Source organism: Sus scrofa, chromosome 6 (assembly GCF_054392235.1).
Source record: "Sus scrofa isolate SSC_HxYL_T2T_F1_AM1 chromosome 6, Sscrofa_HxYL_maternal_Yorkshire_Landrace_v2.0, whole genome shotgun sequence".
Classification (NCBI taxonomy): domain Eukaryota; kingdom Metazoa; phylum Chordata; class Mammalia; order Artiodactyla; family Suidae; genus Sus; species Sus scrofa.
This window is the reverse complement of record NC_139388.1, coordinates 49,493,862-49,517,639: the sequence shown is the minus strand read 5'-3', so window position 1 is coordinate 49,517,639 and position 23,778 is coordinate 49,493,862. Positions and strand designations below refer to the sequence as shown.

At 52.9% G+C, this 23,778-nt stretch overlaps 4 protein-coding genes across 6 annotated transcripts in view; 2 read left to right on the top strand and 2 right to left on the bottom strand.

Annotated features, from left to right (window-relative positions):
* Positions 1 to 23,778, top strand: part of THAP8 (THAP domain containing 8) — a 160,417-nt gene that overhangs the window by 69,908 nt on the left and 66,731 nt on the right. The window lies entirely within an intron of this gene.
* TBCB (tubulin folding cofactor B) lies at positions 4,517 to 15,471 on the bottom strand. Its single transcript, NM_001205403.1, has 6 exons — positions 15,279 to 15,471; positions 14,769 to 14,912; positions 11,504 to 11,600; positions 10,737 to 10,928; positions 4,931 to 5,003; positions 4,517 to 4,786 (listed from the first exon to the last, which is right to left on the bottom strand). The coding sequence occupies exons 1-6, from the start codon at positions 15,390 to 15,392 to the stop codon at positions 4,672 to 4,674; spliced, it is 735 nt and encodes a 244-aa protein (NP_001192332.1). The 5' UTR covers positions 15,393 to 15,471; the 3' UTR covers positions 4,517 to 4,671.
* Positions 15,695 to 17,230, top strand: POLR2I (RNA polymerase II subunit I). 2 transcript variants are annotated; one of them, NM_001205404.1, is given in 6 exon segments: positions 15,695 to 16,117; positions 16,196 to 16,250; positions 16,513 to 16,586; positions 16,675 to 16,749; positions 16,854 to 16,905; positions 17,124 to 17,230. In NM_001205404.1, coding segments are annotated over 6 exon segments (378 nt in total). In that variant the 5' UTR covers positions 15,695 to 16,058; the 3' UTR covers positions 17,187 to 17,230.
* On the bottom strand, positions 17,221 to 23,733 carry OVOL3 (ovo like zinc finger 3). 2 transcript variants are annotated; one of them, XM_084960871.1, is made up of 5 exons: positions 20,021 to 20,168; positions 19,004 to 19,148; positions 18,865 to 18,929; positions 17,908 to 18,109; positions 17,221 to 17,488 (listed from the first exon to the last, which is right to left on the bottom strand). In XM_084960871.1, exons 2-5 carry the CDS (start codon positions 19,095 to 19,097, stop codon positions 17,280 to 17,282), a joined length of 570 nt encoding a protein of 189 aa, XP_084816997.1. In that variant the 5' UTR covers positions 19,098 to 19,148; positions 20,021 to 20,168; the 3' UTR covers positions 17,221 to 17,279. The 2 variants fall into 2 exon arrangements, with proteins under 2 accessions (XP_084816997.1, XP_005664584.1); XM_005664527.4 differs by having other exon boundaries at positions 19,004 to 23,733.

Genomic DNA, 23,778 nt, shown 5'->3' with positions numbered 1-23,778 from the left:
GCGCGCGGCGCTCGGAGCGGTGCGCTGCTGCCCTCACGTGGCAGCCTAGTGTCCGGGGTAGTGGGAAGGCGAGGGGTCTGAGGCTGCAGGGACCTCGGAGACTAGTTCTGTCCTAGGAACCCCTTTCCTAGAGGGTGGCCCAGACTTAGGCCAGTAAAGATGGGAGGGGGGAAGGGAAAACGGTGAAGACATTGGGGACAGGACCTGCTGTGAGGATTAAATGAAGGCAGCAACTGTTGACTGTACAAAGGGTGTCTTTTCTTTGCCGTTTCTTGGGCCGCTCCCGAGGCATATGGAGTTTCCCAGGCTAGGGGTCTAATCGCAGCTGTAGCTGCCAGCCTACGCCAGAGCCACAGCAACCGGGGATCCGAGCCGCGTCTGCAACCTACACTACAGCTCACGGCAACGCCGGATCGTCAACCTACTGAGCAAGGGCAGGGATCGAACCCGCAACCTCCTGGTTCCTAGTCGGATTCGTTAACCACTGCGCCACGACGGGAACTCCTACATAGGGTGTTTTTATACCTACAATTAATACAGTGTTTCTTGTGTGCCTGGCTCTGAATTTAAGTGCTTTACATGTATTAGCTTATTAAATGCTCACAACAGTCTTTTGGAGTAGGTACTACTTTTTTTTTTCTTTCATTTTTTTTGTTCTTTTTACAGTCACACCTGCAGCATATGAAATTTCCTGGGCCAGAAGTTAAATTGGAGCTACAGCTGCAGCTGCAGGCTTTTCGCCACAGATCTTTAAACTACTGAATGAGGCCAGGGATCAAACTGCATCCTCATGGACACTGTTGGGTTCTTAACCTGCTGAGCCACAATGGGAACTATAATCCAGGTAACTATTATTGGCCCCAATTAATAGAAATGAAGCTGAAACCCAGAGAGAAGGAATACTTGTTCAGTGCCCCAGCTGGTGAGTGGTAGAGCTGGGGTTTGACCTAGGTTGTCTGCCTCCTCCTAAGGTTATACCACCTCTTAACCCATTGCATTATCCCAAGTTTGTAACCAGTACAGGAATGAAATCTAGTGGGCTGTTAGTGTGTTGTATTAGCAGTTTAGCCCAGCTCTTGGACAAGGGTTGCATTCAGCCTGAATTTATGTTTAGCACTGGGATCTAGTTTCCGATCAGCATGAATCACCAAACGGATGACTTCAGGCCTACAAAGCCCTGTCCACTTTTGTTCACTTAACTCCTAGTTACATCTCCTCCATCCCACCCCTTTCCTCACACCAGCACCACCTGGCAGATTGACTGGTCTTGTTCTCCCTTCCCTAACTGCCAGCAACCTTATTCATGATGAAATACCACAGTTAAAGGGGTGGGGGGGGACGTTTGGTAATCACCTGTTTGTCTGCCTTCAACTCCCAAGGCAGTAGTGTGTTCAATTCATGAGTGTGTTCCCAGCATCAAGCTGGACATACAGTGGGGGTGGGGAGGGCTCAAAAAATGTGGCAAAAGAGCACTGGGCATTCACTGTCTTCTGTCTGCACTGACTGAGTGAGGAGTAAGGCCAGGCCGGTGGATGGTACAGGTCAGGCATGGGCAGGGGAGGACTGGGGGTGAGGGTGGGGGAAACAGGATTTAATGGGTCTGGTGGATCCCATAGCCCCTTCCTGCCACCTCCCCTGAGGTTATGGATCTGGCCAGTGCTGGAGCTGCCAAAATCCATGGCCCATTTTCTTTTTTCTTTTCTTTTTTTTTTTTGTCTTTTTGCTATTTCTTTGGGCCACTCCTGCGGCATATGGAGGTTCCCAGGCTAGGGGTCTAATCGGAGCTGTAGCCACCGGCCTACACCAGAGCCACAGCAACGCGGGATCCGAGCTGCATCTGCAACCTACACCACAGCTCAGGGCAACGCCGGATCGTTAACCCACTGAGCAAGGGCAGGGACCGAACCCGCAACCTCATGGTTCCTAGTCGGATTCGTTAACCACTGCGCCACGACGGGAACTCCATGGCCCATTTTCATAGTCGTGGTTGGAAGGGGCTGCTCAACACAGGAGTATGTTCCAAAGCCCACTCTGCAACCAGGGTGGCTGCATGACTGACAGGTTCTCACCAACATGAGCTGAAGTGAAATGCACAGAACAGGTATGTCCCCCCGTGGTCTTCTCCCATGTGCCAGCTGGAGGCAGGTAATTCTGAGCACTGGGAAATGATGGAGCCCTGATAGGGAGTCTGGGTGTGTGAATCATGGAGACTGCTGCCAAACGACCAGAATGTCTACACTGGACTGTGGGGGTGAGGAGGGTGGGGGCTATTTATCACAGCAGCTGGTATTACCTTAACACACTGATCACTGCCCTCTTCCTTTCTTAAGCACCAGGTCCTTCTGTAAAGTGGGTCTCCAACCCCTAATTGGGGTTGAGAGTCACACAGCAAGTGTAGTTTTCCTAATTAGGAATTACAAGCATGGGGAGTTCCCCTCGTGGCGCAACGGTTAACGAATCCAACTAGGAACCATGAGGTTGCAGGTTCGATCCCTGGCCTCACTCAGTGGATTAAGGATCTGGCGTTGCCCTGAGCTGTGGTGTAGGTCGTAGACATGGCTCGGATCTAGTGTTGCTGTGGCTCTGGCATAGGCTGGTGGCTACAGCTCTGATTAGACCCCTAGCCTGGGAACCTCCATGTGCTGTGGGTGCAGCCCAAGAAGAGACAAAAAAAAAAAAAAAATTATAAGCATGATCCCCACTTCCACTGTCATCAAAAATGTAAACGTTTACCCATGTTTTGATGGGGACAGCTTTTTCCATGCTGCCAGGTGGAAGGCACACCAGCTGTGTTTAGATCTTTTTTTTTTTTTTTTGGCTTTTGTCCTTTTAGGGCCATACCTGTGGCACATAGAGGTTCCCAGGCTAGGGGCCTAATTGGAGCTGTAGCTGCCAGCCTACACCATGGCCACAGCAACACGGGATTCAAGCCACGTCTGTGACCTACACCACAGCTCACGGCAATGCTGGATCCTTAACCCACTGAGCGAGGCCAGGGATCGAACCGGCAACCTCATGGTTCCTAGTTGGGTTTGTTAACCACTGTCCATGACAGGAACTCCTATTTTTTATCTTTTTAGGGCCACACCTGCAGCATATGGAGGTTTGCAGGCTAGGGGTTGAATCAGAGCTATAGCCGCTGGCCTACACCACAGCCACAGCAACGCAAGATCTGAGCCGCATCTGCGACCTACGCCACAGCTCATGGGACTGCTGGATCCTTAACCCACTGATGGAGGTCAGGGATTGAATCTGCGTCCTCATGGATATTAGTCGTATTTGTTTCTGCTGAGCCACAACAGGAACTCCTCCACAAATTTCTGTATCTTTTTTCCCCTATTTTTTGGCTGTCCCACAGCCTACGGAGTTCCCAAGCCAGGGATCAGATCTGAGCTGGAGTTGTAGCAACACCAGATCCTTTAACCCACTTGCAGGGCTGGGGATCAAACCTGTGTCCTAGTTTAGACACTGCGGATCCCACTGCCACAGTGGGAACTCCTGGGCCTGATCTTAAAGTGAGCCTCGGGTCCTCAATGCTGGTCCATTAGCAGAGCTAATTCTGCTGAACTTAAGACTAGTAGGTGCTGGTTGAGACTCTGGGGACACCCATCTAAAAAGCTCCTCACTCTAACAATTGCCTCACATGGAAGTGACCTTAGCCTTGAGGTCCTTTTATAAAGTAACCAGTTGTTTGGAGCTCCCGTTGTGGCTTAGTGGGTTAAGCACCTGACTAGTATCTATGAGGATGCGGGTTCAGTCCCTGGCCTTGCTCAGTGGATTAAGGATCCAGTGTTGTTGCCATGAGCTTGGGCATAGGTCGCAGATGCAGCTCATAATGCTGGGAGGGGCCTCGTGCTATTTCTAAGGACCTGAGATTTCTTTCTTCTTTCAAATATTAGGTGAACAGATCCCCACCCAGAGGGACAGTAGTGGAACTACCTGTTGACCCCCAATGTCCCTTTCCCCAGCTTCTGTAGCACAGGAACTTCTGATATTTGTCAAGGAAATGGTGGGCCAGAATAAAAACTATTTCCCAGCCCCCTTTGCCACTACAAGTGGCCACAAGACAGAATTCTGGCCAATGAAAGAGGAATAAGCTTAGTTATATATACATATTCCTTAAAAACAAAGGGGATCCCCTCTCTCTCTCCCCTCCCCCTGCACCTGGAGCTGATGAGGTGGGAATCATGAGGAAGAGGTGGGACAGGAGAGCAACATGACACATGGAGATGGAGCCTATCCTCTGACATGGAGGGGTCACCCTATCAGCTCTCGGTGATTACATGAGACTTCACATGAGTAAGAAATAAACTTCCATCTTGTTTAAGCCACTGTTATTTTGGGCTTCTCTGTCATAAGAGCATGACATTACATGAACTAATAAAGACAAAGAAGACTCTCATGGGCCTCCAACTACCAGCCAAGGGATCAAACCTCCCCAGCCCAGCCTCCTGTTTCACTCCCACCAACCCAGCGGTCCCCAGCCCCTCCTATAATCCAGTCCTCCAAACACTTCCTAGGTTTTCAGCAAATTTAATACACGGGTCTCAAAAGTCAATGGCAAGGGTAAAGCGAATAACATAAAAACAGGGTCAGAAGAGGGGGCTGTGGGCACACACAGGGAATAGCGAGGCGAGTTAGTTGGAGCAGGGGGATGCCCTTCCTTGGGTGTCACATCTCATCCAAACCGTAGTCCTCCTCGGGAAAGTCCCCCACTGTCACAACCGATGGTTTGACGAAGGCGCCGTACTTGGCCTGGCATTCAAAGTAGCGCTTCCCATTCACACTGCAGGAGGGCATGATGGGGGAGGCAGCGTCACAGGGCGCCTACTCCAGATGCTGGTGTGGGCTGCTCCCCCCAGACTACATGCATGCACTTACACATAAACGCACACATACGCACACGCAGACCCTGAGTGGGCATCTTTACCTGCCATCGTTCTTCCCTAGCGGCTCATCATAGCGGACGCCGATCCAGTAGCCAGGCTTGAAATCTGTGAGTCCTGCCCAAGGGAGAAATCCCAGTGAAACCTTTTTTTTGGGTCTTTTTGTCTTTTATGGCCGCACCTGCAGCATATAGAGGTTCCCAGGCTAGGGGTCCATAGGGAGCTGTAGCCACTGGCCTACGCCACAGCCACAGCAACGCAGGATCTGAGCCTCGACCTACACCACAGCTCAGGGCAACGCCGGATCGTTAACCCACTGAGCAAGGTCAGGGATCAAACCCCTGTCTGCATGGATGCTAGTTGGGTTTGTTAATCGCAGAGCCACGATGGGAACTCCTGGTCTCCCTGTTCTTACCCTATTCTCTTTTCACTCCACACTCCCAGCCAAAGGGGGCTGTGTACAAATCAAAGGAAAGAGCACCACAGCCTTGCCCCAAATTTCTCAAAGGCTGCCCATCTTACTCAGCATAAACTCCACACTGTTTACAGCCAAATGATTTCTGACAAGGGCACCAAGACAGTTCAATGGGGAAAGAAGTCTTTTCAAAAAACCATGCTGGGACAACTAGATATCCAGATGGAAGGAGATGCAACTGGACTCTTGGCTCACACCATATGGAAAAAATAGCTCAAAACGGGTCAAAGACCTAAATGTAAGATGTAACACTATAAAACTCTTAGAAGAAAATACAGGAACAGTGGTTTCTCGTTGTGGCTCAGTGGTTAATGAATCTGACTAGGAACCATGAGGTTACGGGTTCGATTTCCTGGCCTCGCTCAGTGGGTTAAGGATCTGGTGTTGCCGTAAGCTGTGGTGCAGGTCGCAAATGCGGCTCGGATTTGATGTTGTTATGGCTCTGGCATAGGCTGGCGGCCACAGCTCCAATTCGACCCCTAGCCTGGGAACCTCCACATGCCCCGGGAGTGGCCCTAGAAAAGGCAAAAAGACAAAAAAAAACCCCAAAAAACAACAAAAAAAAGAAAACACAGGAACAAATCTTGGTGACCTTGTATTAGGCATTGATTTCTTCCCTTTTTTTAGGGCCACACCTATGGCACATGTAAGTCAAATTGGAGCTGCAGCAGCCAGCTTATGCCACAGCCACAGCAACGCCAGATCCCAGCTGCATCTGCTACCTATGCTGCAGCTTACAGCAATGCTAGATCCTCAACCCACTGGGTGGTGCCAGGGATCAAACCTACGTCCTTATGAATACTAGTTGGGTTCTTTACCCGCTGAGCCACCACAGGAACTCCTTGGCACTGGTTGCATAGATATAATACCAAGCACAGATGCAAGAAAAGAAAAAAACAGATAAATTGGATTTCATGAAAATTAAAAATTTTTGTGCTTCAAAGGACACTATCAAGAAAGTAAAAAGATGAAACAATCCACAGAATGGGAGAACATATTTGCAAATCATGTATTTGATAAAGAAGGTGTATCTAGGAGTTTCCGTCATGGTGCAGTAGAAATGAATCTGACTAGGAACCACGTGGTTGCAGGTTCGATCCCTGGCCTCATTCAGTGGGTTAAAGGATCTGGCGTTGCCATGAGCTGTGGTGTAGGTTGCAGACGCAGCTCAGATCCCACATTGCTGTGGCTGTGAGGTAGGCTGGCAGCTGCAGCTCCAATTGGACCCCTGGCCTAGGAACCTCCATATGCCATGGGTGTGGCCCTAAAAAGCAAAAAAAAAAAAAAAAAAAGATGTATCTAAAATATAGAAAGAACTCTTGCAGCTTGTCATGGGCTGAACTGCATCCCCCTAAATTCATATGTTGAAGCCCTAACCCCCAGTAGCTCTGAATGTAACTGAATTTGGAGACCGGCCTTTAAAGAGATAAGTTAAAATGAGGCCGTTAGGGTGGGACCTAGGATGACGGTCATTGTCGTAAGTGGGAATCTGGACAGAGGCTCCAGGGATGTGCTTGCACACAGAGGAAGGGCCATGTGAGGACACACGGGTGGCCGTCTGCAAGCCAAGGAGAGAGGCTTCAGAAAAAACAAACCTGCCGAGGCCTTCATCTTGGACTCCCATCCTCCAGAACTATGAGAAATAAATTTCAGTGAGTTCCCATCGTGGCTCAGCGGAAACGAATCTGAATAGGAACCATAAGGATGCAGGTTCGATCCCTGGCTTCACTCAGTGGGTTAAGGATCCGGCATTGCCATGAGCTGTGGTGTAGGCTGCAGACAGGCTCAGATCATACTTTGCTGTGGCTGTGGTGTAGGCCAGCAGCTGTAGCTCTGATTTGACCCCTAGCCTGGGAACTTTTGTCTGCTGTGGGTGCGGCCCTAAAAAGAAAAAGAAAAAAAATTTCAGTTGTCTAAGCTACCCCATATGTGGTAATCTGTTAGAGCAGCCCTAATACACAACAACAAAAAGACAAACTACTCAAATGAAAAATGGGCAAAAGGCCTAAAGAGCCATTTCTCTAAAGAAGATATACAGATGGCGATTAAGCGCCTACAAAGAGGCTCAATATCATTAGCCATCCTAGAAATGCAAAGCCAAACCAGAATACTCCGCCACTTCACACCCATTAGAATGGCGTTAATCAAGGAGATAGATAATAGTAAGTATTAAGGAGGATGTGGAGAAATTGGAACCCGCACACATGGCTGGTGGGAATGTAAAATGGTGCAGCCACTGGTGGAAACAGTGTGGCAATTCCTCAAAAGGCTGGACACAGAGTTCCTGTGTGACTCAGCAATTTCATTCCTAGGTATAGAGAAGTGGAAATACAAAATCCTTGTCCACACAAAACCTTACACAAGAGTATACAAAGCAGGAATTCCCGTAGTGGTGCAGCGGAAATGAATCGGACTAGGAACCATGAGGTTGTGGGTTCGATCCCTGGCCTCGCTCAGTGGGTTAAGGATCCAGCATTGCCGTGAGCTGTGGTGTAGATAGCAGACGAGGCTCGGATCCAGTGTTGCTGTGGCTGTGGCGTAGGCCAGCAGCTACAGCTCTGATTCAACCCCTAGCCTGGGAACTCCATATGCCATGGGAGTGGCCCTAAAAAGACAAAAACAAAAAAAGATCATACAAAGCAGCAGTATTTGTGATCACCAAAAAGTAGAAAGGACCCCAAAGTCCTTCAACTGATGGATGAATAAATAAAAGGTGGTGTTGCATACAATGCAATACTGTTTAGTGATAAGGAGAAATGAAATATAGCTACATGCTACTACATGGACGGTCCTTGAAATTATGGTTCTAGTGAAAGAAGCCAGTCACGAAAAATCACATATTGTACGACTCCATTTATTTATTTATTTTTTTTTTTTTTCAAATGGAGCTTGTTCTTTTTTTTTTTTTTTTTAATATTTTATTTTATTTTTTTTTGTCTTTTTTTTGCTGTTTCTTGGGCTGCTCCCGCGGCATATGGAGGTTCCCAGGCTAGGGGTCCAATCGGAGCTGTAGCCACCGGCCTACGCCAGAGCCACAGCAACTTGGGATCCGAGCCGCGTCTGCAACCTACACCACAGCTCACGGCAACGCCGGATCGTCAACCCACTGAGCAAGGGCAGGGACCGAACCCGCAACCTCATGGTTCCTAGTCGGATTCGTTAACCACTGCGCCACGACGGGAACTCCTGTACGACTCCATTTACGTGAAACTTCCAGAATAAGCCAATCTATAAAGACAGAACATATGGAGTTCCTGTTGTGGCTCAGCGGTTAATGAACCCAACCAGCATCCATGAGGATGTGGGTTTGATCCCTGGCCTCACTCAGTGGGTTAAGGATCCAGCATTGCCGTGAGCTGTGGTGTAGATAGCAGACGAGGCTCGGATCCAGTGTTGCTGTGGCTGTGGCGTAGGCCAGCAGCTACAGCTCTGATTCAACCCCTAGCCTGGGAACTCCATATGCCATGGGAGTGGCCCTAAAAAGACAAAAACAAAAACAAAAACAAAAAAAGATCATACAAAGCAGCAGTATTTGTGATCACCAAAAAGTAGAAAGGACCCCAAAGTCCTTCAACTGATGGATGAATAAATAAAAGGTGGTGTTGCATACAATGCAATACTGTTTAGTGATAAGGAGAAATGAAATATAGCTACATGCTACTACATGGACGGTCCTTGAAATTATGGTTCTAGTGAAAGAAGCCAGTCACGAAAAATCACATATTGTACGACTCCATTTACGTGAAACTTCCAGAATAAGCCAATCTATAAAGACAGAACATATGGAGTTCCTGTTGTGGCTCAGCGGTTAATGAACCCAACCAGCATCCATGAGGATGTGGGTTTGATCCCTGGCCTCACTCAGTGGGTTAAGGATCCGGCATTGCCATGAGCTGTGGTGTAGGTTGAAGAGGCAGCTTGGATCTGGTGTTGCTGTGGCTGTGGTGTAGGCTGGTGGCTGCAGCTCTGATTCGACCCCTAGCCTGGGAACCTCCATATGCCACAGGTGCGACCCTAAAAAGACAGAAGACAAAAAAAATAATAAAAAAATTAAAAAATAAAGACAGAACATCGGTTAGTGGCCAAGTGCGTGGACTGGGGAACTGAGGTCTCAGAAATGGGGATTAGCTGCTAATGGTTACAGGGTTTCTTTATGGGGCGATGAAATGTAAAACTGGCTGTGGTGATGACTGCATAATTCTGTGAACATACTAAATAAAAACTACTGCGTCGGAGTTCCCTTGTAGTGCAGTGGGTTAAGGATCCAGTGTTGCCACGGCAGCAGCTCGGTCTGCTACTGAGACATAGATTTGATCCCTGGCCTGGGAACTTCCACATGCTGTGGACATGGCCAAAAACAAAAACAAAAATCAATGAACAGCACTCTTCAAATGGGTGAATTTTATGGTATAAAAATTTTATCTCAATAAAGCTGTTATTAAAAAAACAAACCAAACACTGCTCTCTCCTGCCTCCAAGGCCCAGCACAGTCCAGCCTTGCCCTGACCTGGACCTCACTTCTTAGCTCTCCCCTCATTCACTCCCTGAGAGCCTTGCTGACTTCCTTTCTGTGCCTCAAAGGGGCCAAGCTAGTTTCTGCTTGAAGGATGAGGCTTTCTATGAGAAAATGGCCTTTGCACTCACTACTCTCTCTGGCTGGAATGCTCTTCCCCTGGCTTTTTTTTGTCTTTTTAGGGCCACCCCTGGGCATATGGAGGTTCCCAGGCTAGGGGTCAAACTGGAGCTGGAGCTGCCGGCCTACACCACAGCCACAGCAACACCAGATCTGAGCTGCCTCTTTGATCTACACCACAGCTCATGGCAGTGCCGGATCCTTAACCCACTGAGCGGGGTCAGGGACTGAACCCATGTCTTCATGGACACTAGTCAGGTTTGTTTCACTGGGAGTCACGATGGGAACTTGCCCCCCAACCCCACCTTTTAACCTTCACTTATCCTTCAGATAGTCCTTCCCCCAGGAAGCCCTCCTGGGTTACTCTTCAGGTGTGGGGGAAGATGGTCTGGTACTTCCTCTCAGCTCACACAGCCCCGGAAGCTTCCCTCATCCCTGCCCCAATCACCTCAGCCTGTGCTTTCCTCATCGCAGCCCTAATAATACTGCCCGTTTCCCCCATCTTGGCTCTGCCCACCGTGCCCCAGGCTTTCACCTCGGTACTGATCACTCGGCCTCTACTTCCTCCATCCCAGCCTAAGTCACTCGGCCTCTGCTTCCCACTTGTCTGCTGCGCACACACTGGGCTGTCCTGGTCAGTCCCTGGGTCCATCTCCCCTACTGGACTGAGATCTCCTTGAGGGCTGGGTCCCCAGCACGGCTCACCTTTGGGCGGGGCACTAAGCCTCCGTGGGCCACGTACCTACATACATGACGGTGCCCCGGCGAGGGGGCTGCCCAGGCGCCCGCACCTCACAGCGGCTGCCCACGGGGATGGCACTGGCCTGGGCCTCCTCCTCGATGAGGCGCTGGGAGCTCTCAGCCTCTCGCTGCGCCCGCTCCTCTTCATTGTATCGGCCGAGCTTGTTGCGCTTCAGGAAGGAGCGGACTGAGTCTGTGGGTGGAGTGGGGTGGGGAGGGGGTCAGACATGGTCTCCTGGGTGGGGGGGCCTCGCCACAATCCAGAATGTAAAGGGAAGATGCGCACCTCCAGTCTTTCAGGTTACTCCTTCCCATGTCCCTCGGTGTCACACTTGCCTCCTGCCAGCCCCTGAAACCCTTCTCCCCTTCCCCATGACACATTCCCGTCTGTCCCCACACACGTATACCGACTGCCTCGCTGTCCAGTCTGTTCCACGTATTCTACATGGCTCTGCCCCTTACACCACGCTCCCAGTGTGACCCTGACCAGCCCCTCATGCCTGACCCCCCCACCCTAGACCTTCCTCTCACACCCCCTCCACTTTGCCATGGCCCTGCCTGCCTGCCCACAGCCCCTCACACCCCACGCTGGTCCACCCCGGAAGGCTCTCCTGTGACCCATCTGTCCCCAACCTCACCCCACTCCCTCATTCCCCCATGCCCACCTGTCCCCACCACCTACTTCCCCTCAATACCCCTGTCTATCTCATCTGTCCCCACACACCCCCAACTCCCTCTGCCTCCCACTGGCCCCTGGGCACCCCGTACTTTGCCTCTGGTCGTAGGCTTCTTGTGAGATCTTGTACTTCTCCACCTTGGACATGTCCTCGTACTCCCCAAGGCGGGCACCGCTGTGGTCAATGACCTGCCGTGAGGGGAGGGGTCAGTGGGGATCAGGGCCTGGGCAGGAAGGCCTGGGACGCTGAGGGGGTGAGCGTGGCTGCGTCCTGGAGCCTTCCATGGATTCAAGTCTCTCGTGTCTCAGAAAAATCACATTCCTCCACCATCACCTTCACCCCCGCCTTCTCCTCTTCCCAGAGCCCAGTGGAAGGGGTGACAGCAGGGGCCTTCGATGGCCGTCTCCCCTTCCACACTCCATCCAAGCCCTGGAGGCTGCATCTGCCTCCAGCAACCCCCACGTACTGGCATCACATCACTGATGGCCCCAGGACACGGAACTGAAGGACAGAGCCCGGGCCTTGCTTATGAGCCTCCTGGGCAGTGCGTCTATCCCTTCTGGGCCTCTGGGACCCTCCTAAGCTGACCCCAACTTCTAGATCCTGAAGCGTCTCTTCCGGTACTGCCCCCAACATTCATTTACTCTTGGCCTACTGAGCTCCTCCCAGGGGCCCAGCTGCGCCCAGTGCTGGGTACTAGGGACACGGTGCCGGAGTGGATCATGCCCTTCTGCATGGAGAGCTCATTCTGCTGAGAGGTCGACCAGAAACAAATCTGCAGCGATGTGTGTTAATTGTAATTACTATTATTTTTTTTGGGGGGGTGCCCCATGGCATAGGGAGTTCCTGGGCCAGAGATCAGATCCAACTTACCCCGTAGTTGTAGCAACACCCTATCTTTGACCCACTGAGCTGGGCTGGGGATCAAACCTGCGTCCCAGCTCCAGAGACGCCGCTGATCCCCTTTTGCCAGTGGGGACTCTAGGGATGTGTACTGAACCCTACAGGATGACAGAGTTCTATGCAGAAAGATACCATGAAGAGGCTTCTGGAAGACGGGGATGCCTGAGACAAGGCCTGAAGGAACAACAGGCACAAGGTCCCGGATGGAGAAATATCTTTAGCCCCTTTGAGGAATGGCAGGGCCCGTGTGGCAGAAGTGAGCCAGGGGGATGGCAAGGGAGACACAAGAGATCATTGGAGACTTTGGCTTTTTCCCAGAATGAGATGCTCAGCCAGAAGCCTCTGATCTGACTTGGGGGTTCATATGTTCCCTCAGCCAAGTGTAGGAGGGAGATGGAGGGGCACAGGGATGGGAGCAGAGAGACCAGAGATGAAGCTGGAGGCTGGGCCTGGGTGGGGGCGGAGGGGGAGAATAGTGTGGATTCTGCATAGATTTTCTAGGTGGAGCCCTTAGGGTCTGAGGACAGATCAGATTGGGGTGGGAGGGAGAGAGGTCAGGAACACCTGAGGTGTCTGGCCTGAGCCACTGCACTAACATGGCAAAACAGAAACGGCCAAGGAGCACTCAGAATTTCTACTCTATTAGGTATTTTTGTAAGTTTGAAGTTACTGGCATTCGCTAGTGTGAGGAATTTGAGGGATATTTATATACAGAACAAATACAAATTCTCCAGAGGCTCCACCTCTGAGAAACCCGCCTTGTGTGGCATCAGAAGTCAGCGAGTGGCGTGTCCATAGCTGAAACCATGCGTGTGGAACCCTCCCATTTGAGGATGCCACCGCCCAGCCTGACCCACCAGCACCCCTATGTCAACTGCCCAGGTCAGGCCAGAGGCAGTCATGGGCTCTTCACAGTCCTGACCAATTCCTATCATGGTCCACGACCCACTGCCCCAACTGGACTCTAGAGACAACCTCCTCCTTGCTCTCCCCACCCCTCTGTCCTCCACAGTCTGTTCCCTACATGTAGTCAGCGGGAGTCTGTGAACTCTGAGTGAGACCAGGACCCGCCTGGCTCCGAGTCCTCCCTTGGCTCCCACTTCCTTCCACAATAGAGGAGGTCACTCTTCAGCCCCTAGACCCACTGTGCTCCCTCCCACCTCGGAGTGTTTGCACAGGCTGTGCCCTCCTCCTGGAGCATCCTTTCCCTTCCTTCAGTTAACCTTCCTATTCTTCAGGTCTCTGCTCAGGTAGCACTTCCTCCAGGAAGTCCTCCTGGATCTCTGATGGGTCAGGCTCCCCAGTAAGGGTGTCCAAGCTCTGTGATCGCTTCCTTCATGGCCCTCATCTCACTGACTCTTCACATCTGTTCCTGTGACTATTCAGCTAACATCTACCTCACACACTGGAGAGAGCTAAAACAGAGACCTTCTCAGACTGGATTTACAGCCCTACCCCTGGTATAACACACATGCTCAGTAAACAGTTATGAATAAATGAAAGAGATAAACGAGAACTGGTACTCTGGGTACACTGACTTCTGGAGCCAGGCCGACTGAGGTAAAAATTCTAGCTAGAGTTTCTCCTCAGGAAAGTAACTTCCATCCTGAAGCTAAGTTTCAGGCTAAGCTAAGCTAAGAATTAATTATACCATTTTCCATGTCTTATTTACTGGATTCAATTCATCATTCAACAATGATTCACTGAGCATCCTTTCTGTACCAGGCACTGTTCCAGGTGCTGAAGGAAAATCCGCAGTATGGCACAGGGTGATTAGTGCAAAGGACAAAAACCAAATAAAGTGGGAAAGGAAAGGGAAGAGGTTTAAATTTTAAACTGAGGCAACAAAGCTCTCACACTTGGAAGGTGACATTTAAGTAAAGACTGGAAGGAAGGAGTTAGCCATGTGGGCACAGAAATAAGAACCGTTCGGGCACAGGGAACAGCACATGCAAAGTGCACCAGGGATGCATGGATGTCTGAGGAGTTTTTGGGGGGAACACTGAGGACAGAGAGGATGATGTGAGCAGATGCATACAGAGGTCCTGCTTCCGGCTTCTCCCAACATGTGAGCCTCATGACTCACTCTGACCCCCCCCTCACACTCTGTTCCCTCTGCCTGGCCTGCCCCTCCCACTCTCCTCTTAGGTTGCCCTTTCCTCATCCTTCAGGTCTCAGCTCAGGCATCCCTCCCTTCAGGAGGCCCCTTCTGATACCCCCAGGTGGAGTCAGGCACCTCTTCTGGCTGCCTCCAGTCCCCTGGGGTTTTCTCAGCCCAGTCCAGACCACTCTTGACTGCCAGTGTCTGGTGATGGGTCTGTCTCTCTCCCTGATGGACTGGGAGCTCCACGCGGTTAGGGCCTATTTTAGTTATCACATATAGCAAACCACAGCAAGCATCTGTTGAATAAGTAAATGAACAGAAGGAGGGATCCCAGGTAGGGAGGCCTCACATGGATGCGACAGCCGTCATCTACAGGGTATGAGCCCAGCAGGGCATCCTCCTGATCCAGCTTGACATAGAACTTGTCGTCAGGTCCATACAGTTCCAATTCCATGCAGGAAGCAGGGCTGCCCACAACCAGCTGTAGTTTATCCTGTGGGAGGACAAATGGGGAGGCGGAGAAGAGGTGGAAGGTTGTCAGGGGCCCTGTCCTCTATCCTGAGGCTCTGCCCTTTGTGTCCATAACCAACACTCCTTCCCACCATATAGAAATACTCACATGGTATTATCCCTGGTTACCCCTGGCCCCACCCCCTCGGGCCCTGATCCTGAAACCTGTGACTTTCCCAGGCCCCGCGACCATCCTCTGTAAACTCAGGTTCCCTATGAACCCGCCCCGCTGAGGTTCATTCCCCAGCCTCTGCAACCTCGGTTTATCTCGGGCTTCCTCCCGGCACTGGGGAAGACCCTCCAGGTCTTCTTGGCCCCGCCCCTCCGAGCCCCGCCCCCAAGGCCACACCTTGAACTCTGCTACGGTGAGGCTGCGACTATACCGCTTCTGGGAGCGGAAGCTGTTGAGAGAGCTGCTGATGAAAACGGTCACCGTGGGCGCCGACAACCCCGTCACCTCCATCTCGCCGCGCCCTGAGGGGGCCCGCAGCCCGTTCAGCCGCCTAACACACGCTCCGCAGTCGCCGCCGCTTCTGGGATATCAGTCCCTCCCCCTGCTCTGCGACCTGGCCAATCCACGCTCTCCCGCCAGGAGGGTCGGCCAATCGCCGCATCTCTTCGCCGCCGCCAGGAGGAGGATTCTCCCTAGTCTTGAGCCCAGCCAATCCTGAAAGGTCTTCCACCCGGTACAGTTCTTCCAATAGGGGCACGGGAGACGGCCCGGCGGACGAAGGCCGAAGCCAGGAGGAAGGACTGGCAAGAGCTACTCCAGTCTGCGACGGGTAAACTCGCGCATGTGCATTGGCCTTCGGTCGGCAGAAAGCCATGGCTTCTTTATGCGTAGAGCTTTGGGTTATGTGACGCACTGTATTTCTGGCTCTCGTACCACACTATTCTGTAAACTGGGGAAGCGAAGCCCAGATGTTGGAAGCAATTATTCTAGGATATCAAGAGCTTGAAGCAAGTAATTAATCAAACCTCAGGGCAGAGAACCGAGCGTAAAGCCACTGGGAGCCAGTACTCGAGCGCAGCTCCGCCCCTCTTTTGGCGAAGCTACGAGGTCTGACCCTTCCCGCCACCTGTCGCGCAGCGGGGCAAGCGCGGAAGGCTGGGCGGGCAGCGCGCCGCTATGGAACCGGACGGGACCTACGAGCCAGGCTTCGTGGGTATTCGATTCTGCCAGGAATGGTGAGACACAGCCAGCATGTGTTGGAGGGGAGCAAGTAATGGTCCCAAGACTGACCTTTAACCGCCCCCCCCCCCCAGCAACAACATGCTTTACCCCAAGGAAGACAAGGAGAACCGCATTCTGCTCTACGCGGTGAGCGCGAGCCTATCCACCCGTTCCTAACGGGGTCCCGCCCTGCTCCCTGTACAGCCCCCCGTGGGGTCTGGTCTAGTTCCCGAACTACCCCCCGAGTGAACCCGACTCTTGTCCTGCCCATCCCCGAGGTGATCCTCGACTACACCCCATGATCCCAACCTCGAGATTCCATCCCCTCCGAGGAAGACCCTGCCCTCCCTTCCAGTCCCATCGGGGATCTCTCCGTAACCCCCTTCCCGCCACACTCTCCCTCCCGCAGTGCCGGAATTGTGATTACCAGCAGGAGGCTGACAACAGCTGCATCTACGTCAACAAAATCACACACGAAGTGGAGTGAGTGGCAGGACGGGAGCTCGGGGCCGGGGTTGTTGGCTCGGGAGGCTTGGTCTAAGCATAGTTATTCTCTTTTCTCTTCCATCAGCGAACTAACCCAGATCATCGCTGACGTGTCCCAGGACCCCACGTTGCCGCGGACTGAAGACCACCCATGCCAAAAGTGAGCATGCAGCCGGTATCGGGGAGGGAGGGTGGCTCGTGCTCACTGGGCAAAGGGAAGAGGGAAGGGTATGGCAGGCTCCGAGTGGCAGACTGTCCCCTCAGGTGCGGCCACAAGGAGGCGGTGTTCTTCCAGTCACACAGTGCCCGGGCCGAGGTGAGTGGCGCCAGAACAAGACTTTCAGGGTAACCTGGACCTGGGCCTTCCTGGGGTGGTGACGCTAATACTGGGGGGACCCTGCCCTTCCTGGCATCCTGAACTGGCCCTTTAGCTGTAGGAAAAGCCCCTGGTCTGTTCTTCTGAAGTGAGGCTCTTCTGGATGGAGTTTCCGTGTTGTGCCCTCCCAGACCCTAACCGTCCATCCTTTCTGCCAGGACGCCATGCGCTTGTACTACGTGTGCACGGCCCCACACTGCGGCCACCGCTGGACCGAGTGAACCACCCTCCCCTCGTGTAATAAATGCTGTGTTCTGTGCGTGCATTTCCTGTGTTTATTTGCCTCTCGTGGGTTGGATGCGGGGTGCGCAGCCTCAAGCCGTGCGATGCAGGGCACGGTGCTGCGCATAGGCCTCGGGCCTCGAGCTGGTGAAGCCGCAGTCCTCGCACACATGCAGCTTCTCACGGCGCTCGCGGTAAGCGTAGCTGGCTGGCTGCCCGTGCACCTTGGCAAGATGCGCTTCCAGGGAGCAGCGCTGGGTAAATGCTTTCCCGCAAGCTCCGCAGCGGAATGGCCGGATCCCTGCGCAGATGGGCAGGAGGGAGAGAGGACAGATAGGGGAAGACCTCGGAACCCTCTGCTCTCTGTAAGCATTCCCGAATTCCTACTTCCAGTTCGCCAGCCACCTGCTGCCTCTGCCCAGCGCAAATGTGGGCCAGACACCTGTGTCCCCACCTCCCCTCACGGGGTGTGTTCCTTCCTCTGCAGGAGGACGGAGGCTTCCCCTTGCACCCTTCAGTCTGCGACCTGAATCCCGTCATCAATACCTGTTTTCACTCCATATCCCTCAGTAGCCCCTACCCCTTCCTTGTGGCTGAGAGCTGAAGTGGACCTGGTGGCTGAGTCCCCACCCCACAAACACAAGCACAGCTGGAAACTCCACATTCCATGCACCTCCCTTCATTTTGTCCCTTTTCTTCCCAAACCCTGCCATGGCTCACCAGTGTGAGTCCTCATGTGGCGCTTGAGGTCGAAGGCGTCGTGAAAGCCCTTGCCACAACAGCGGCACACGTGGCGGCGTGCAGGGCTGTGGCACTTGAGGTGCCGGGTCAGCATTCGCTGCAAAGGGAAGGCCTTGGGGCAGAGTGGGCATCCAAGTGTCCCAGGGCCCCTAGGAGCAGCAGTCAGAGTGCCCTGAGAAGGCTGTGGGAGGGACATGGGAGTTAGGACCCTGGCTCCTGCTCTGGAGCAAATGGAGCAGCTGGAGAACCAAGGAGGTCTGGGAAGGCCAGAGACTGCACTAGTGTGTGCAAATGCCACACCCTCCCTCCAAGGCCTTCCCTGACCACCCCACCCCCATCACCCTCACCTTGCTTTATGTTTCTCCATAGCTCATGCCGCCTTCCACAGTGATATGTATTTGTTTCTAATTTTATTATCTATACCGGAAGCCCCACCAGATTATAAGCTTCAGGAAGGAATGAATTTTTGTCTTACTCCTCAACACTTACTGCCTAGAACAGCCCTGGCTCCCAATAAAAACTGAAATAATCTCCAGCACGTTCACATTTCCTTCTTCCAGTGCGTGCCCTGCTGAGTCTCGCTTCTGAGAGGCCCAACCTCTTCCCCCAACCCCCATCCTGCTCCTGTCACCCTGTCTGATCCTCTGACATAAAGCAAATCACTACCCACATATTGGCTTGAGTCCCGTTCTGTCCCACAGAGCAGAGAATCCCTGGGGGCAGGGGCTGTGGCTGCCCACCCTGGAAAAATGATGCTTGGGATGCAGCCTAAAGTGAGCCCACTACTGAGAAAGGCAAGGCATTCCAGCAGAGAGGACAATGCGGGCAGAGGTCCTGAGGCCAGAGGGTGGGAGTAAGGGGCGGTTAGATTCTCTTGAGGCTGGAGCAGGCAGGGGTAAAATGGAGCAGGGTCTTGTGGGCCAGCTGCAGACTCACCGCTGCCCAAGAGTCCCCAAGGCCAGAAGACTGGTGTGCTGGTTGTCCTCCCTGGCTGCTGAGGTCTGAGGAGAGAAGCCAGATGGTGAGACTTTGTGTCTCCCTTGCCCCTCACCTCCAGGCCCAGTGAGGGGCCCACCTGGGACATAGGTGTCTCCCCGGAGCTGGTCAGGCAGGTGGCCCCAGTCGGGTGGCTGTGGACGTCGACTCCTGACCAGGAAGGCACGGGGCATCACCTCTGGGAATAGCAAGATGGCTCCACACACGGCTGCTTCCTCCACCTGCTGTCAGACCTCAGGCCCAGGATGACTATCCCAGGTGGCGAAGGGAGGGGGAACCACGGAGGAGCCTCATTCTGTCCATGCAAATTCCGTGACAGGCCCAGGGAGCAGACTTAGCTGGCTCCTGTTACCTCTACCTTGGGCCCTGCTTTTCCCCCCACTTCTCTGCCAGGATCCCGGGGACATTCTCCAACCTCTAGGGAAGATAAATGCGAGGGGCCCCCGGGAGGTCAAGCAAGGGCAAGACTGGAGCCTAGATGGCTCTTGGGGGTGGGAAGAGGGGAAACAGAGACCCCAGTGGGGCTGAGTGTCTTTCTTCCCCCAGTACCAGCAGGGCCAAGGACCTAAGGGTCTGTTTGCCAAGCAAATCAGTCACCACCAGACATTCAGCAGCCTGCTTGGTTATTCAAATCGCAGCAGCTGTCTGAGGGAGCAGGGGAGGGGTGACTGTGATTGCTTGCTCCAGAGGGTCCAATTGGCAAGATCAAAGTGAGGGTCCAGGCTGTGCATCTTCATGTAGGAAGCTCCAGCTCTCTGATCCTGAGAGACCCAGAGCTGACATTCAGCCAAGAGCACTGTTTAAGTGTTGGGGGCCTTAAAATACTGGTTTGTTGGAGTACCCTTGTGGTGCGGCGGGTTAATGATTTGGTGTCACTGCAGTGGCTCAGGTCGCTGCTGTGGCATGGGTTTGATCCCTGGCCTGCGAACTTTCACATGCTGTGGGTGCGGCATCCTCCCCAGAAAAAAAACAAAAAAACAAACCTAACAAAATACCCTGGTTTGTGAATCAAGTTAGTAACTGCCTGGGTTAGCAGTCCTCCACTCTCCCACAGCCCAAGAACTAAAAGGGGTCCCCTGACAGCCAGGACGCTTACCCAGCCCTCTGGCCAGGCTGCAGTCTAGATTGGTCATTGGCCACTTAGCCAGGGGTTCAGGATTCTCAATATTCCCCATGCAGTTACTTTCTCTCATTGACTCGCCCAACAGTTCTGAGCTCCAACCATTTGGCCATTCAGCTCAGCACTGAAAAGGAAGATATAATTCAGTGCATGGGGTAGACACACCACAACAGCCCGAATGACTGGGGCTATGACAGGAAGCACAAGCAGAGTAACTCAGGCTTCATGGGAAAGAGCCAGGGGGCCTCAGGGGACCCAGAAGCTCCTGATTCAGTCTAAGGGTTCACGGATGACTTCTTAGGTGTGATCCCTGAAGGAAGATGTTCCTGGTAAACAGAGGAAGTCTATACAAAGGCTGGGTGGTGAAAGATGTGGTATTTATTCATTTCTTCACATTTCCTGAAAGTCAGTCTTGCTAATGCCGTTTGGGTAGCAAGGCGGGCAGCGCTGAGAGTCTGCTGGCCCAGGGCTTTGTCACTTTCTCTCTGCAGGACCTGGGGCAGCAAGTCATGTCTTCTTGAGCCTGTTTCTTTATCTGGAAACTGGACTAATGAGTCTTCCTACTACTGGTTTGTGCTGAAAATCCACGTAGATCTCAGGCGGAGAATGCTAGAAAGTCCTGAAGGCTGGGGTGGCTAGGCAAGCACCTGAGTTTCAATCAGCCCACGTGAAGCCTCTCATCTCCCAGTTATCGGACTGGTGTGTCTGGCCCAGGTCTGGCGGCCCAGTCTCCAGGACCTGTCTGACGTGGTGTGCAAGGGCCAGGTGCACTGAAGGAGCCACTTTCTCTCAGGTGCCCAGTTCTCCATGCCCAACACCGTGTCTCTTGGGACAACTGGTTCCCTCCTGAGTTGTTGCTGAACACCCGTCGGGGAAGAACTCTGGGGCTAGGTATCTCTACTTGCTCCCCAGGTCCCCTTTCTGTCCTGTCCCTGGGAGGCTGACCTGGATGGGCACCATCATCTGGCACCCGTGCCCTCTGGCTTCCAATAGGGTTAGGGTAATGAGGAGCCCCATGAAAGATGGGGGAGGGGTTCTCCCAACTCCCTCCCTGTGGGGTTTCTGGGAACACAGCTCCGTCGGGGCAGCCTGTGCAGGATGAGCTCTTCTGGGTTCCACTTTGCTCCCTGTGCCCTGTGGCCGGAGGGAGGTGGCACCAGTCCAGGGTACTGTACTGGCCTGAGGTTTCCCTACTCCTTGCCCATTCCTTTGCAACTGATCCCTTTGCTAAACTCTTTGAAATATGGCACACAAACATGCTGCCTCTTCCTGCTAAGCCACTGGCTAATACACATCCATCAGTGGTTTCTTACTTAACCAGTTCATTTGTCCAAGGAAAGTCTGGTTCTTCCAGGGCTGAGGAGATTGGGGCTAGAAGATGGAGAGTGACAGATACACTGGATCCTGTACCAGCCCATCCTTCTTTTGTGCTGAGAACCCAATTTTGTTCTAACAGCAACTTACCCAGGACAAGAGAGATGGCTGGTCCAACTGAATTAAGGCCATCTCCTTTTGTTTGCCTGACACTGCTCTGAAAGGGGAGGCACTAGAAAGGCTTTGCACTTTTTCTGCACTATGCTGGTAGCCACCTACTTTGTGCCTTTGCTCCTGTTTTGGTGAGGGGCGTACTGTTGGGAGCTACGGCAGCCACGTTGCCATTGTGAGGGCCTAAGCTGGAGAGTGAGACTCAGAGGGTAAAACAGAACAGGAATAGAATCACGAATAAATGTCCCTGGGAATTCCCATCATGGCTCAGTGGTTAAGGAATACGACTGGGAACCATGAGGTTTCAGGTTTCGATCCCTGGCCTTGCCCAGTGGGTTAAGGACCTGGCGTTGCCATGAGCTGTGGTGTAGGTCACAGACACAGCTGGGATCACGCGTTGCTGTGGCTGTGGTGGAGGCTGGCAGCTGTAGCTCCTATTAGATCCCTAGCCTGGGAACCTCCATATGCCGCAGGAGTAGCCTCAGAAAAGGCAAAAAGACAAAAAAAAAAAAAAAAAAAGAATAAATGTCCCTGTAGCTTGGGGCCCCTTAAGCCAGGCATTTGCTGCCTGGAGTTGAAGACTTAACTGTGATACAGGGTGGGACAAGGGATAAATCCATGAGGGAACAGGCTCAAGGTGGTACTCTGGGCGTCCAGGGGCCTGACACCAAACCCCACCTCAGCCTTAGGCACCCATGGCTGAGCTAGGCAGGGGCAGGGTGAGGGGATCTCCAGTTCACAGGGGTGGCCCGTGGGCCCTGGGCAAGGAGCCTCCTGGCAGAAGTGGCACCTATGAGTCCTGGACCGCCTGGGCTCCCTGAGGCAGAGGAGGGGACCTTGGGAAATAAACAATCCCAGGCATCTTCCCAAACACCATGATCAGGGGTTTTACTTAGGGGGAAAATTTGTATTGTGAATGTGTCTTGGATTTAAATGTGATGAAGCAGGTGTTTTTTATCACGGCTCAGTGGAAACGAATCTGACTAGAATTCATAAGGACGAAGGTTGGATCCCTGGCCTCACTCAGTGGGTCAGTGTTGCTGTGAGCTGTGGTGTAGGCTGGTGGCTACTGCTCCGATTCAACTCCTAGCCTGGGAACCTCCATATGCCGCAGACGTAGCCCTAAAAAGACTAAAATAAAATAGATGAAGCCACAAGGCCTTGCCCAGTAGGACCCCTTCTTCCTCCCCTCTCCCTAAGCTCGCTCCATTTCAGCCTCCTAGTTTCATTGCTGCTCCTCGCGTGTCTGTCTGAGTTTGCCATGGGGCCTCCACACTGGTTATTCTTTCCGCCGGATACTTTCTACAAGGCCTGCGCCCTCCATCAAGCCTCAGCTCCAATGTCACCTCACAAAGGCCTTCTCTGACCTTCGACCAGCGCAGGCAATTCCCTCCGAATACCTACACTTAGTTACTTTAATTCCTGTCGTGTTTCCTTCTCTAGAAAACAAATGCCACGAGGGCAGCTGCTTTGCTTGTCCTGTTCCTCATCCCACCCTTCATGCGTGACCGTGACAGGTACCTGGGGGCTGCCAGGTCTTTCAGCACCTGCCTGATTGGTTCAGTGTTTACAGGGGCAACAGAGGACCATGTCCTCGTGCTGAAGGGTCTGGCTCTACCACCAGGCAAGCCTGGTTTTGAGGCTCAGCTCTGTGGGACCCTATGTTTCTGGTGGGCCATGATCACCAACGGAGCAGGGAGACACTCCCAGGCAAGCAGGGGTTCAGGCCAAGCAGACCAGTGGTAGGACTGTGCTTGAGGAGAGGGCCCTGCTCCTGCTGGCTTCCTTATTACAGGCTTGGGACAGTGAAGACTTTTGTGGTCACAAGAGGGGCCTTCTTAGCAGACATGCCACGTGGCTAGATGCCTGTTGCCTGGGGAAGCTGGTACCGGTGCTGGGAGCTCACAGGATGCTGAAGCTGGTCACAGTCCTCTGGCTGGGGAAGGAATCACGGGTCTCAGCTGTTGGGTGGCCTGGGCATGCTGCCTGCATGGTCCAGTGGGTAAGCCTGTTTGTCCTTCCTCAATTTCCCCTGCTGCAAATGGCAACAGAAGTCTGGAGCTTGTAGGACCCAGCATGGGCCGGGCCCAGGGACCGTGAGCCAGTGCTGTGGCCATGGGTGGCCAGGGTCTGGCACGTGGTGATTACAGTGGCTCCAATGGATTCTTGGGCATCAGTAGAGGGCAAGGAAGAAGGCTGGCCCCTCCCTAGGGTGCAGGCAGGCACCGGGGCGAGAACCACATGTGATT

Bases quoted from the DNA above. Each gene is read 5' to 3' on its own strand.
- TBCB (NM_001205403.1), bottom strand. From the start codon at position 15,392: ATGGAGGTGACGGGGTTGTCGGCGCCCACGGTGACCGTTTTCATCAGC. The intron at 11,601-14,768 runs GTGAGGCCTCCC...CCCTCACGGCAG, and splicing joins ATGACGGCTGTCGCATCCAT to GTCATTGACCACAGCGGTGC. The intron at 10,929-11,503 runs GTACGGGGTGCC...CTCCACCCACAG, and splicing joins AGCCTACGACCAGAGGCAAA to ACTCAGTCCGCTCCTTCCTG.
- OVOL3 (XM_005664527.4), bottom strand. From the start codon at position 19,097: ATGCCCCGTGCCTTCCTGGTCAGGAGTCGACGTCCACAGCCACCCGAC. The intron at 18,110-18,864 runs GTGAGTCTGCAG...TCCCTCCCACAG, and splicing joins TTGGGGACTCTTGGGCAGCG to CCTTCTCAGGGCACTCTGAC. The intron at 17,489-17,907 runs GTGAGCCATGGC...CCATCTGCGCAG, and splicing joins CCACATGAGGACTCACACTG to GGATCCGGCCATTCCGCTGC.